This window comes from Liolophura sinensis, chromosome 7 (genome assembly GCF_032854445.1).
Source record: "Liolophura sinensis isolate JHLJ2023 chromosome 7, CUHK_Ljap_v2, whole genome shotgun sequence".
In the NCBI taxonomy this organism is placed as follows: Eukaryota; Metazoa; Mollusca; class Polyplacophora; order Chitonida; family Chitonidae; genus Liolophura; species Liolophura sinensis.
In genome coordinates, this window is record NC_088301.1 from 41246498 (window position 1) to 41261341 (window position 14844).

At 39.4% G+C, this 14844-nt stretch overlaps 1 protein-coding gene across 1 annotated transcript in view; it reads right to left on the bottom strand.

The window, feature by feature from the left end:
* The window catches only part of LOC135471282 (DDB1- and CUL4-associated factor 1-like), a 38449-nt gene extending 23755 nt beyond the window's left edge, over positions 1-14694 (bottom strand). The window contains exons 1-7 of the mRNA XM_064750450.1: positions 14328-14694; positions 11703-11779; positions 10621-10694; positions 4993-5115; positions 4121-4258; positions 3182-3452; positions 352-488 (exon numbers count right to left, since the gene is read on the bottom strand). Coding sequence (XP_064606520.1) covers positions 352-488; positions 3182-3452; positions 4121-4258; positions 4993-5115; positions 10621-10694; positions 11703-11779; positions 14328-14431 — 924 coding nt within the window. The 5' untranslated portion in view covers positions 14432-14694. The remainder of the gene's footprint in view (positions 1-351; positions 489-3181; positions 3453-4120; positions 4259-4992; positions 5116-10620; positions 10695-11702; positions 11780-14327) is intronic.
* Positions 14695-14844: the final 150 nt, after the last annotated feature.

The window sequence follows — 14844 nt, forward strand, 5'->3', positions numbered from 1 at the left end:
AATTACCGTTATTGATTATAATATATTACACAACATTATTTCAACAGTGAAACAATTATTAAGACTGGCTGCAAATTATCAAGTACATGTAGATATAAGGGTAAAACTTAGTTTATATTGACTTAAACTTAGTTCATAGAGTTTGTTATTGCACCAGTTTTAATGCACATCCAGCTGAAATAATAATGATTGAGATATCACGGAAGACCTGCAAACATAAATGCTGTAAATGTGTTTCCTCACATTACATGAACTTAATGAATCAGGACTATCTTTTCTTCCTTTAAGCCCTTCATTTGTCACCAATATACAGGGTGTCAGTCAGCCATGAGTATTGATGGGCTAGCATACCTCCTGATACTCTGCCATGGGGGTCAAGTAACTGAGGATTAACCTCTGCTGCATGCTGCGGCTCAGTGGATGAATAGGGTACGTCCCAATTACATACTGTTCCATCTCCTTCCAGCTGTTATTACTGTGTTCCCCAACTGAAACAATTTAACGCCACATAAATGATACAGTACTTCCACTATTCTGATATACTTACTTATCAATACTATTCTTTAATATGTTTACATGATTTAGTGCCCTGTGCAAAACAGTTCAGGAAGGAAGAGTTTGGTCCAACTAGACCCAACAGCGGTAGCATACACGCCGTGGACCATGGCTCATCTATTCGCATAATGTAATATTTTAGCTTTTTCTCCTGTGCTGTGTGTCAATTGTGGCCAAACAAGTTTGAGGCCTCCCTGATTGATGGGTTAGGAGCTCAAACCGTGCTTACAAGGCACATGTTCTACTCATTTGGGTGTGTTTACAACTCTAAGCTGTAAATCGAAGTAAATTAACTCCAACAAAAAATATTTTTATTTAAGATCATAATGGGGAAATAATCAGACAATGGGGACTTGTGAAATGCCCGGCAGCAGGGCCTTGACACCATTTTATTGACATCCAATGTTCCTGACCCATCTCATCATGATGACATCACATTAATTTATTTATTTATTTCATTGGTGTTTTACGCCGTACTTGCCAAATATTTTACTTATACAACGGCGGCCAGTATTATGGTGGGAGGAAACCGGGCAGAGCCCGGGAGAAACCCACGACCATCCGCAAGTTGCTGGCAGACCTTCCCACGTACGGGCGGAGAGGAAGACATCACATTAAAGACAGTACGATGTTACAACAGAAATTGATACAAAGTAATGGTGTAGACGTTACACTACAATCAATTCTTGACATAACAATGACTCGAGGTCCTGCTTCACACTATCGCCACCTCACATGACTAAACAAATATGATGCCTCTCCGTTGTGACGGCTCTGTAATATAACAGGCCGGTACATAGGCTCAGATGTCATCTCAATGCAATGATAAGTATAACTGGCGTTAGTACAAGTGGCTGAAAATAGTTCTTTTCACCTCCATGTAGCATGTATGTACAGTGTGAATTCCTTTGACTGGTGCTCAAGAAACAACAGTGGCCAGCATTATGGTGGGAAGAAATGGGACAGGGCCGGGGAGACACCCAGGACCATGAGTTGGACATGAACTCACACTATGACTTTAGCTGGAATCCCACTCAGGAACCTTTCCCACCCAAAATAGTTTGTTCTATGCTGTGTTGTCTTATTATTTGGACCTGCCTTCACAATGAGGCTGAGTGGGCAAACTGGTAAAGTACTTCTCATTCATTGCAAGTAAACAATGGTCAAATCAGATTGGAATTGAGTTGACATTCCGTTCGAAAGTGTACCCCATTCTGAGAATAGGTACTTTCATAACACTAGGGTGTGTACATCGGGAGTTTTGTTTATACTTTCACAATGCTAAACAGTATGTAGACATAAATTTAACTGAAGTAACGTACTGTGAGGTACTTAATTTTCGTGTGGAACTAATTTTTGCGGATTCAGCTGTCAATCATTTATTGCGAAAAATAATTCCAGCGAAAAATATCCAATATTGAATCATATACTACAGGTAGTAGTAATGATGAAGTGAAATCTTTGCCAGGATGACGGGTGTTGTGCTACGAAAGCCCGATGAACCAGCTACATTTTTTAACATCAGGAAGGGGAAATTATGGTTTAAATATATACAAACTCTGGTGTTCAGGCTTGGTGGGTATAAAACAAAGTGGGAGTTCATTCCTCTTTAGTTTGATTAGTGTTCACTATGCCGATATACTGAAAGAAAAGTAGATACCAGCACATGCTGGCTTCTTATGAATGTCGCTTTGATACACGCTGTCCAATTGGCTCTCTCTCTCCTGTGGTCCAATGAGTGAGTTTCTAACAAACTGTAAAGTGCATACATCAACACAAGGCCGTTTGACAGCTACAGCAATGTTTTAAAGAATGAGTGACTGGCGCCGATAATGATGAATTCATATGTTTTGCGTTGAACTGCTCAAAAGGTGACAGATCATTTTGTCAGGTGTTTAAAAGTACTCATCAATGGTTCGAAAAGAAGTGACAGTACTGCTCACTGTAGGTGCAAAAGTAATTTTCTTATGTAGTGATAATCCATTCCCCATTGTTTTAATCTCTGATTCAGATCACAAGGATTAGAAAAACCCCAGGAATCAAAGGAGGATTAAACCCACCTATGAAGATATCTGTTCGACATGCTTGAATAATTTCAGCCATATTATATCTTGGAAACTTTTAAGATTTTTTTTCAGTATTCTCTTAAGTACGTGAAAATTAATTCCCACGAACATATTTTTGGAGAAAATCCGCAAAAATAAATTTCAGCGAATAATAAGTACTTTACAGTATTTTGTGTTTGAATGGTGAGCTGACAATTAAAAATCAAGAACTAGAGAAAAATAAAACTAAAAATTCACCTAAATGAAGATGTTTTTTTTAGTTTTTTAATCATTTTATTGACTCAATTTTCTGATCAAGAAAAGATGTCTTCCAGATGAAAAGTGCAGGGACAGTTCACACTTCCCCAAAAATCTGGTGACTAGTTATGTATTTATACCCACCAACAAAAAACAGGATTCATTCTTCCCATGAACAAAAATACTGCCATTGCCTGACTTAGCATAGTGACTTTCACAATGCTTTGGCTTGAGTATAATGTGAATTTAGCTATAGTGAATTACAGTCAATACTTTCACAAGACAAAGGTCTGTAACCTTGCTTTTCAGCAGATGAGACTTACAATGGTTTGTTTCAGTCCTGGCTTGCTTTGCCAGTCTGAAGGAGGGTATTGATGGGAGTGGTCTAGGTCCATCTCCATCTCTGGCAGGCGAGTGTGGTTTTCGACCTAAATCTGTACTCTCTTGATTGTCCATGCCTGTGTGCTCAAAACTCCTCTTCTGAGCCTTCCCATCTCGGGAAAACATGCTGAAGTGCCGCTGAGACTTGCCCTTCTTATGTTCTGCCATGTCAGCATTTTTCAGTTCATGAAGCCGCACCAGCAGTTTGGGAATCTGGAAGAACAGTCTCTAGAGTATGTGATTAGAGTTTCTTCCTAGGATCAAAAATGACATTCGAGGCCCTACATGAATTTAAATAAAATTTCAGCTTATATGTAAGTGCAAACCTTAATGAACATATATATATATAATGGTTTCTTTTACACATAATGCAATGTGCTATTTAAAATAAATTTTGAATAATCAAGTACTTTCAAGGACTTTATTTATTTGACGCTGTGCTTAAGAATATTTGACTTACACTACTCATTACAGGGCATGTGCACTAGACAAGCTTGATCTTTGTAGCCTAGCCTCCTCGCTAATGGACTCCTGCCAACCTATTATAATCAGCACTAAAATCATTTCAGGTATCCTTAAGAATCATGTTGTGCATATACATTTTAAACGGAGACAAAGGTTCAGAGAGTGTTTCCTGACATCAGTTCGCGCTTCACCACCCTGACTCCAGTGACCTTGGGGATCAGTGCCAAATTTACTCGTGGTGTCTGTGATGTAAAACAAATGTAGAAAGCGATGCATGCACTGTAAAGAGTTTGATATTTAAACATGTCAGTTTTTTCCAAGTCTTAAAACTTCCTGACTTTCTGCATGTGAAGCATAACTTATCTTACGACATACTCAAAGATATTTTATTCGTATGACGCCGGTACCTAACTTACCAGTTTTCCGTTTGCCTCACTTGATGAGGTGGCAAGGTCCTGGCAGTCCATCACTTCTGCCAACACACCGATGGCATACGAACTGATAGGCTCATCAGATGATCCTGCCCACTCAAATAGCCTTTTCACCAAAGGGTCCTACAACACACACACACACAGGTAAACAAACTGGTTCCACATTCCCCACATTTCCACATTTTTTGTTCCTCTTTTTGTGAGCCAAAACAAATGAGATCTATTATCAGGCAATGAAAAGATTTTTATACGAGCGGGATATGATTTTATTCCAGTGTGACTCCGACAGCATAAAATTATTGTGTGGATTTGGCGTCATATTCACACATATAGAGGCATCAGTGATCCGTTGAAAACTGCATAAGATCGACGATTTATTGGGTATTTCCACTGAAAAGAGCTGTAAGTTATCTGATCTGTTCAATCTATGGGAAGAATTTAATTGTCATTAAAGTCCTGGCACCCCAAGCTGTGCACATCTCTGCCCAAGTAGAGTGTCAAGTCCCCACATCTGAAGGCGAGGCTTTGATGTTGAGTTAGCCAAGAAAAGGATTTTCCGTTCCCCCATTTCACACTCCCCACGCTGATGTCTGATGGTCCCCTAGGGTAAAGCCTCAAATATTATCCGAAATTCTAAAACAACTACAGTATCCAAAACCTCCAAGGCATATTGTCCTTATATGAATGTTACAACAAAGCAACGGCAAGTGAAATAACTAAGCATATCAGGAAATTGCAGATGCTGGGTATTGAGTATAGTGTCTATAATTCTGTCACAAATAGCTATGCCTAGAAACACAGTGTTTCAAAGTTCAAACACATTTAACACAAAAATATAACATGGTATAGCTGCTTACATCACTTGTAAGATCTGCAAATAAGGGACAGGACTCCAGGGCTGGGAAGATGTCTATCAGCAATCTACATGCAACCGTGCAGACTTCTATCTCTTCTGATTCTGTCACATATTCATCGACCAACTGCAAATTCACAATCATGTATCATTTAACCATCACATGATAAACTACAAAGTTTTAGCAATATAACAAATGTTTGATAAATGTTTTTTCTGCATTTTTTCACACCAGGTGGAAAAGTAATTATTTTTTCCTCTCTCTCATAAGAGTATTTTATAGAGATGCTTTAATAGTATTTTTTAAGTACTTTATTAGTTTTTAATACACACAATAACAGTTCAACTAACGAGAAATTCTTCCCCTCACAGTCATGGATATTCCAACAGAGGAGGTTCTCTCTTTAAGCAACAAAACCTTATAACTTTTCCGTGGCTTATGTACATGTATCTATTGTCATGGGAATTGCTTGGCTGTCGCGCGTTTACATCTGGTGACTAAGAACAACAACACAAACTGCAGTTGTGGAGACACGAAGGTTTATTGCATACATAAGGGAGTGCAATACCTGTACATACAACAATACACCAGAGATGTCTGGAAATACCGCGCTTTCTGAGTGAAAGCTGTGTAGGAAGAGTCTATTCCAGACTGAGGGAGGTATACCAATACCAGCTGCGTTATCTTGTTACACACTTCCCCTTTATCAAACATTCAAGTCCTCTCAAATACACATGCAGAACATTCGTAAACTTCAACAATTAATAGGCTAATGTCAATTATAGAGCCAAACAACTTAAGTTTAAGACAAACCAAAAGTGTGACTTAATGTCATTTCACTACAACGATATTTGAATGTGTATGACTTACCGCACAAGTAACAGTAATCCTCAAAGAGAATGGTAAGAATCAACAACTTTAACACTAAGCAAGAAGATAGACATTTCGTCCAAATAATGCGTCATAAGGTCTCAGGACTATAATAAAAGTTCTAAACAGTTCACAAAGCCAGCACATCTCATGCCTTCTCACAGGCTGAGAAGGTTTGGTTCTCGTACATGGTGTTGATACATCCTTCTCCATACTCTCTCGTTCATCTGGCAATATCTTATCAGTGTTTGGGTTCTGTGTTGTCTCGTTTGTCTTCTGGACCAGAAGTCATCAGTAAAAGAGCACACTCCAAAAACAACATTGTATGACTGATGTACTTCGCACCCTAGCATAAGCATGTCTGAAGTGTATCCTGTGGAAGCATGGACTGTACATCTGTAAGCAGCAAGTTGTGAGAGATGTATGTCCCAAGACTTCTGTACTCGATCAATGTAGCACTTTATCATTGGTGTAAGGTCCAATTAAACCACTTTCATGCAGGATGGCAGGCTGTGGTCCTGGTTTTGGTGATCTGGAATAGCTTGCATATATCCCGGAAGAGTGCCACTTCAAAACTGCTCTCCTGGTCACTGTGGATTCCTCACGGAACAACAAACCTGGTAAAGACACTCATCACAAGTTTCTTGGCAATAACTTCAGATTGTTGGCTAGGGATTGGGTAGACTTTTGTCCATTTCGTGAACTGATCTACAACAGCTAGAACATACTGAATGTTGATGTGAAGTCGGTCCAAAGGACCACCGCAATGAAACACTTGAAGTCTGGCTCTTGATGTCTTGGAACTCTTTTTCTGCGAGTTACACTCAACATACTATCTAACAAAAGTGTCACCCTTAAGTAAAATTTGTCCTTCACCCTTTGAAGTGTACGGTATACACCTTGATGTCCAGACTACAGTGGGCGGTGACACATTTCAATGGGCCTGAAGATCTAAGGAACCATCAGTCGAAGTGACCATTTATTCCCTTTGTCTTGGATCCACTCATAAACCAAGACACCATTTTCAATCAGGAACATGTCCTTGTTTAACCAATAGTGCCTTAAATCAAGACCTCCTATAGCGTGTTGTATTTGTCTGGAAATTCTCGATTCAACACCCACAGATATACACACCTCAAGTCTGTATGACCCAACTGCTCCTGTTTAATTTCATTCAGTGTGTAACCTTGAATCCAGTCAGCTACAGGAACATTTTGCCTGTTTGTTTCTGCTCTGCAAACAGAAACAGGCACATCATCGTCAACTTGAGTGTCAAATTTATCCCACTGAAAGTGAAGCTTCAAACAGTGTGGAAAACCCCTGCAAGGCAGCAAAGTGAAGGCAGCAAATGCATTGGCATTACAGTGTTCCTTTCCATTACAATGTTGGATGACAAAGTCATACTCTGCAAGCTCCTTGAGCCATTGCTCAAGTTGACCTTGGGGCGCCTTAAATTGGACGAGCCAAATAAGACTGTTGTGGTCAAGTAGGAAATGTTTGAAATGATTTGTAAAGGCAACCATACCCAACAGTTCCTGACATGTTTCACAAAACTCTCTTAATTGGCAATTAGCGTAACCATTAACTCTTTACCTGCCTGTTTTGGGGCTGAGACAGCACAGCTTCGATCCAAGGCATCTGCGTCAATCAAAAACACACTTTCACTACAGGTGTAGCCAAGAATAGGTGTATTCGTCAGCTTCTTCCTTCAAATGCAGACAGGCTTCTTGTTCAGTGGATTTCCACTGGAATTCCTGTCCTTTATGAGCAAGCTGGTCAAAGGGGACACACCACAGATGCGAGGTCTTGGACGAAATGCCGATAATTTGTGAGCCCAATGAAAGCCTTCAGGCCTGTCAACGTGCAGGGAGTTTTCAGACAAGCTGTCTTGTGCCTGTCTCTTTCATCAACATTGATTTGGTGGTAAGCACACATCAGTGTGAAGTCGAAAACCAGGTTGACCCACTAAGTGCATCTAAGCACTCATCTATCTTGTGCAAAGGACATGCATGTTTCACCGTTAAATTGTGGACTTTTTGATAACCCATGCACCATCTCACACCTCCATCGTTTTTGCGAACGGCACAATGACGCCAGCATTTAGTAACTTTCTCAAGTGACCTGCTTCTTCCTTCTGAAACCAGAGTGGTGTCTGCCTAATGGGTTGTCTACAAACACAAGCTTCTTGTGTGTCTATGCGATACTTTATCGCTTGGAAAGGACCCATGTCTTTGTCACGTTTTGAGAACAACTAACAAACCCCCAGCTGCAGCTTTTCAGAATGACTTAGGTTCTTACTAAATGTGTTAAATAGATCTGCAAGATGTTCTGGGACTCCTGGCAATTGAACTTCAGAACAATCTACATCATTTCTGGGCTCAACGTTCTTTGGTAAAAACAGTGGGTTCGGATGAATTTCAATGAATTTTGGTGACATTTGCTGACATTTACTGTTTCAGTTGAAACATTAACAAGTCTGACAGGGATATTACTGTTCATGGGTACCAAGACTGATCCAGCATAGAGTCCACTTTTCAGGTTCTAGGTTCAGCTACGGTACCCTACAAATAACACCACTCTCACTCTCAGGGGGCACACTCGCCTGTACGCTTGCTTCAATGACGAATGTTTCAATATCTGACACCTCCTCTATTGGTTGGCCATTAACCAGCCGGCCTCCAGCAATATCTCTTTGCATAGGCAGAACTGTGGCGTAAATGTTTAAGGTTCTCTTACCAAGACATTTGTTTAACTGACCAATATTTATTGTTGCCACTTGTAACACTTGTAGCTTTTGGATTCGTTTGTATTGTTTGGTAACTTCCTTTGGAGTTTTATTTCCTACGTGTCGTAAACGTAGTTACTGATTTTCTTTTTTGATAGTTACGTCACATGTACCTGCCCATAGTGTTACATAAACAACGGCCTTTTTTCAGCAGTGTATGTAGTGAGGCAACTGCTGCTCAAGCAAATCAACTAAAAATCTACTCTAGCTTGCCCCTGACTTGTGTAAAGACTCCAAAGGAACGATTTGATTTGTTCTGACTTTCTCCAGGCTTGACGCCTTACTATCCAAAAGCAGTGTCACTACTCATGTGCTCTATTTCCCTCTGGGAGTAAAAGCGGATTCTAAACCAAATACTTTACTAACTCCCATTCCATCATCAGCCATTTCCTTAAATATTTTCCACAATGTACATTTAAAGTTGTGACCTCACAGTACTATAATGAACTGCTTGGGCTGAACAATCCGTTAAAATTAAAAGCTCAGTGAGAACAAAATGCTATTTCTAGAAGCATAAATTACTATTAATTACATCTATATGTACTAAAACACAGTCCTAAAAAGCTGGGGAGTTGAACTATCGCACCAGGTCAAACACTCAACTGGGCCACTATTTGCTGTGAACCGTTTATAAATAAACTAATTAAATAGTTAATGAATCAAACTAATTAATTAAGCAAGTGCACATCAACTTGTGAAATTCAACATATACACATGTACTCAAAAATCGCTGAAAATTAGCCAGGCTGTCAAGAGCCATATATACTGGTGTATGAAATTCCGTCTTAAAAGAAATGTAGGACACTTATTTTACCAACGGACACAAAACAAATATGAAAGTGGTCAAATTATTCATTTCTGGTACTAAAAACGTGTCACCTCGTCTGCAAGCAGCACCAGGTAAATTTGTGGCCGCCTAAATTTCACAAAAGGTTACTTTTTTATGTTGTTTGATACGCTAAACTCCAAATTACTCTGATAGACAATACATGTTTTCCAAATGTTTCCAAATGTTCACAAATGACTAGCTATAGACGCTCACAAAAACCTGCCGCTGAAACTTGCATTGTTTACCAGATTGAGTCAACCGCATACTTCGTTGCACTAGATAAATTCCGACTTCTCACATCAATTTGTCAAGGGCGTATGCTTGACAGTCGTATGTTTACATCTGGTGACAAAGGAATAACAATCTGGAAACTTTAGTTGTAGACAAACCAAGGTTCACTGCATACATATCAGAGTGCAATACTGGACTTGTACATACAGCAATACACCAGAGATGTCTGGCGATACTGCGCTTTCTGAGTGGAAGCTGTGAAGGGAAAGTCTATTCCAGACCGAGGGGGTATACCAGCCACGTTATCTTGTTACATTTTATTTATTTGATTGGTGTTTCACACTGTACTGAAGAAAATTTCACTTATGTGACGTTGCACACATGCAGGTACGTGGTTTGAAAATCATGATGTCCATACAAAGAGACAGATTTTTTTACTGTGAAAGCTTAAAGCCTGTGATTTACAACAGCAAAGACCGTCAAACTTCGAAGTGTAAAATATTATCTTTACAAATTTCTCCCATTTTCTGCTCAGGGTATGTTGAAAAATGACTTTTGGGATCCCTGTCAATACAAGAAGATAGGTTTAGCCTGACATCCTTTCATCTACCCTTTATTTTCTTCTATATTTCTACTTTACAGCGAAAATATTAATTGTCACATTCTTTTTCAAGTTTTTGTTATCACTGCCAGTCAGATATCATAGATAAATATGAGTTTACATGCATTGACAGAGGCACTGCTTCTACCGTGAAAGATATAATCTGATAGATTAAATGGATTGTCAAATTTCTGTGGCCGTCTTTTCAGTAATAAAACTGGTTTATTACTTTTTTATTACTTGGTGTTTGTTGCAATTTTTAAAAAATGAACTTTTTGAAAATAAAAACAAAAAGAAAAATACCAGAACACTTACATATTTCAGGAAATATCCCTGATCAACAATGAGCTCCAGCACATGCCCCAGTGAACAGGATGGTGCTGCATAGCCTGAAACACAAAACAATTGTACACTGGAACCTGTACCAACAGGTGACATACTTCAAAAGATAAAGACGCAACCTTGATTTATGTTGCATACTTTTTACATTTGACTAGACATTTCTCCATTTTGGTATAATTTGCAGGGCTTATACATGACTTAATTTCAAAACTGTTTCCAGACTTGAAATCTACAATTTCAAGACTACTTAGAATATATATTCTACTGACATACATGATGCAAACAATGTGAAATTATCTGATTAACTGAACTTTCTCACATTATTTCAGGCCCCGCCTGAATCCTGTAATTACATGTAACTTGCAACTCTTAAGTATCTATGTACCGCCTAGATATCCACTTTCAGTACTGTGATTTGTTTTGGGCACTATAACATTTAACTCAAATTTGGTATCAAGGCTACCAATGAGCTTGCCCGTAGGAGACACTTGAATGCAAAACTTCACCTCAATACATAAAATACTCAAGTCGTGAATTTGGCAATTTACTGTAATTACTATGCATAATATAAACACTCCCTCTTGCCATTTAAATGTATGTAAACTTCAGCACTTTAATACTTTAACTTCAATACATGCAGTACTTTATGAATGAATGCTTGGTATAATGTCATACTTAATGTTTCAGTCATATGACAAGGGGTCATTAGGTCATTATGTACATATATGTACTCTTGTGGCAAGGTGATTCCATACCGCCAAAGCGCTGTCGCTACTGAAATATCATGCTGAAGACACCACACATGACACCCCACCCAGTCACATCATACTAACACTGGGCCAACTAGTCCTTTTTCTCAAATCTTCATTCAGTCATTTTTGAGATTGAGATTTTGAGACTATTTTGTGTATATGTACAGGGTGGACTGAATACTTCCATGGTGACAATAGTTCACTAGTTATTTAGCAACCATGTAATTATTTTACGTCCACCCTATGTTTAACACAAGTGATGCCATCCTACTAAATCATGTGTACATTAGTTAAGTAACCTACTTGGATGCCTGTCATCAAATGGATCTGGGTCCAATCTGATGAATTCCTCTGTTGCTAACTCCACCTGTTCAGCAATGCTAAAGACAGAAAACAAAAGACTGACTTTACATGTATAATTTTTAGTCATGCAAGCTAGTTTCTGAATAACCGTTATATTGAGGTCATAACATTCCTAACAAGCTGTTACAATGTTTTCTGACTGACAGACACAACACTGCTTACATGCAAACTGTGTAACCAGTTATCTAATGAATGTGCTGCAAGTTTTATACATCTTAATGAGGGTACTTGAGAACTTTCTGCAGGATGTTGCAGCTTTATGCAATGTATAATCTGGGCCTTTAGGTCCCACATATATGATTACCTTATTTATTTGATTTAAGTTTCACACCGTAGTCAAGAATATTTCACTTATACAAAGCTGACTAGCATTATTGTGAGACGAAACCAGGCATAGCCCTGGGGAAATCCATAGTCATCCAGAGGTTGCTGGAAAACCTTCCCATGTACCACCAGAGAGCAAGCCACAATGAGCTTGACTTGAACTTGCAGTGATCCCTTTGGTGAGAGGCTCCTGGGTCACTGTGCTGCACTAGTGTGCTAACCACTAGGCCACCGACGCCCCAACACGCATACATGGACATCAAATACTAGTCCCTGAACATGATTTTGTTTACATTCTCTCTCCATATTTTCCTCACTCTGAGCATTATGTTGCCACAGAGGCCAACAACCCTGATCTGAATGGCCCAATTTTAAATAGGAATCGCACACCAAATAAGAAAGCTTTGTAGTAAACATTGTGGCTCCTACATGTATCTTTCCATGCTTCTCCAACCAAAATGTTTTCTAAGAACGAAATGAAAATTCTGGAACACTTTCCAAATCAGAGATGACCTTCAGGATGTTCTGATTTCACTTCCATTGGAAAGGACATTTTATTGACTAAATCTAGTAATGAGAATGGTACCAGCAGTGCACGCTTTTGTAGCAGACTGTGTCAGTGCATAAGAAATTTGAGCAGGAATATCTACATCTACATCTACATACATCTCCCGTCCTGTGAATTCAAATTCTGAAGGACAGAGAAACAGTTACATGTATCTCCAGACAACTTCTCATCCCAGGTGCTATTTATCAGGGTGTCATCTTTAATATGTTACAGCAACATTCTGTCACAGTCACAAAAGCATCTTCTTCACTTAAATTCAAACCGACAGAATATTCAAACTTTGAATTGTTATTATAGTTTCACATATAAATGGTGTGGTTCTAAATTCTTGAGATAATCGACCTATCCTCCGAAATTGAAATTTGTCTAAACGAAACAGAGCTAGATCATAAGCAATACAAAACTAACAAAAATGAAAGGGGAGTCATAAAACTATAATAACAATGGGAAACCTATCTCATGGGACACAGAAAGTACCGTGGAAGTTCTGGAGATTAACAGAGCACTCTTATTTGAGAACATATACAATTGCTGTGGACCCCTTTTGATTACAGATCTAAACCTGTTATAAATCATGACACTAAATCAGAAAGCTAAACTTCACTACTCAGTTCCATGCAGTCTAACAGAATCCTAAAAAAAATTTCTGAAGGTTACAGTTTTTAAGACTTACTGTGAGCAATATTGCACATTTGCGCTTTTTGAAAAGCTTGAAAGCCTTTTTTCTTAACTTTTGGAGACTGTGGTGTGGGTCAAAGTGGGTTTCATACCTTCACCACCACTGAGATACAAGACATGTCACCCCACCAACTCATATTATATGGACGCCGGGACAACCAGTCATGCTTCCCTGAACTAACCTATCAGAGTTGAGAGCCAAGCGAGGAAGCAACAAGTACTATTTTTATAGTCTTTGATATGACCCAACCTGGGTTTGATCCTGACCTTGAGGCAGACGCTCTAACCATTAGGTCATTGAAGCGATTTGGTTAGGGTACAAATTAAAAAGATTCAACTGGTAAAAAAGGACATAGAAATAAACAAAGGACGTGAGTTTAATTACCATTAGATTGCTATCGAAAAAGTGGTCAGAGTTTTATATTTGCGACAGTCAGGGAACAATGAACTCAGTGTTACCCTGAATGACATCAGGCGAGTCGGTGGTGTGTATGGTAGCATCATAACCCATGCGACGAGACGAGACTTCCAGAACACTGGGACATCACACTGTGTCCGGTGGCCACTGAATCTGCCACCAATGGCAGTGAGATTGGCGAATGAATTGCAGCACAGACGGGCTAAATTTATTTATTTATTTGATTGGTGTTTTACGCCATACTCATGAATATTTCACTTATACGACGGCAGCCAGCATTATAGTGGGAGGAAACCAGGCACAGCCCGGGGGAACCCACAACCATCCGCAGGTTGCTGTAAAACCTTCCCACTTACGGCCAGAGAGGAAGCCAGCATGACCTTGACTTGAACTCACAGCGACCGCATTGGTGAGAGGCTTCTGGGTCATTACGCTGTGTTAGTGCGCAAGCCAACTGAGCCACCGAGGCCCAAGACGGGCTAAGAGACTGAACTTTATAGGCCTAAAGCATTTGTCACTCAACCCTTTGACAATGGCAGTATTTGCAATTAAAAAAAATTTGTTTAAGTGGCTTCACCTGGATAGGATTTCTGTCAACTCAGCGGTGGTAGCTTCATTCTTCCGTGACTCCCAACGATTCAACTCATATGCCGTCTTTTCCAGGGATTCTATCATTGACATCTTGTTTTTCTTGTTTCTAATTAAATTAAATTTCTATCACTACAATGACTTAGGACCACGAGTAAGCGAGGTTAAAGCTTATTCATAGTTGACTACATGCATGCACAGTACAACCCCACGTGTTTGTCCAAAACATTGACGTTGTTGTTGTTGTTCTTTAAAATGGAGTTAGCGTGCTCGTATATACGACGAAACTGATACAAATTAAAACTGACAACAGGTAAGGTAATGCCAAAACGCAAACGCTGGGTCACTCGACCATTCCTGAGAAGTCTCTTGGTCGTTCAGTCCACTTCTGCAGGTTATGTGAAGTTCGAGTGAAGCATGCTTTCTCAACAAAATTCGCCGCCAGACAGCTCGCTTGCCAGAGTTTTGCACAATATTCTCGATAGTACGATATGATTGGAGGGTTT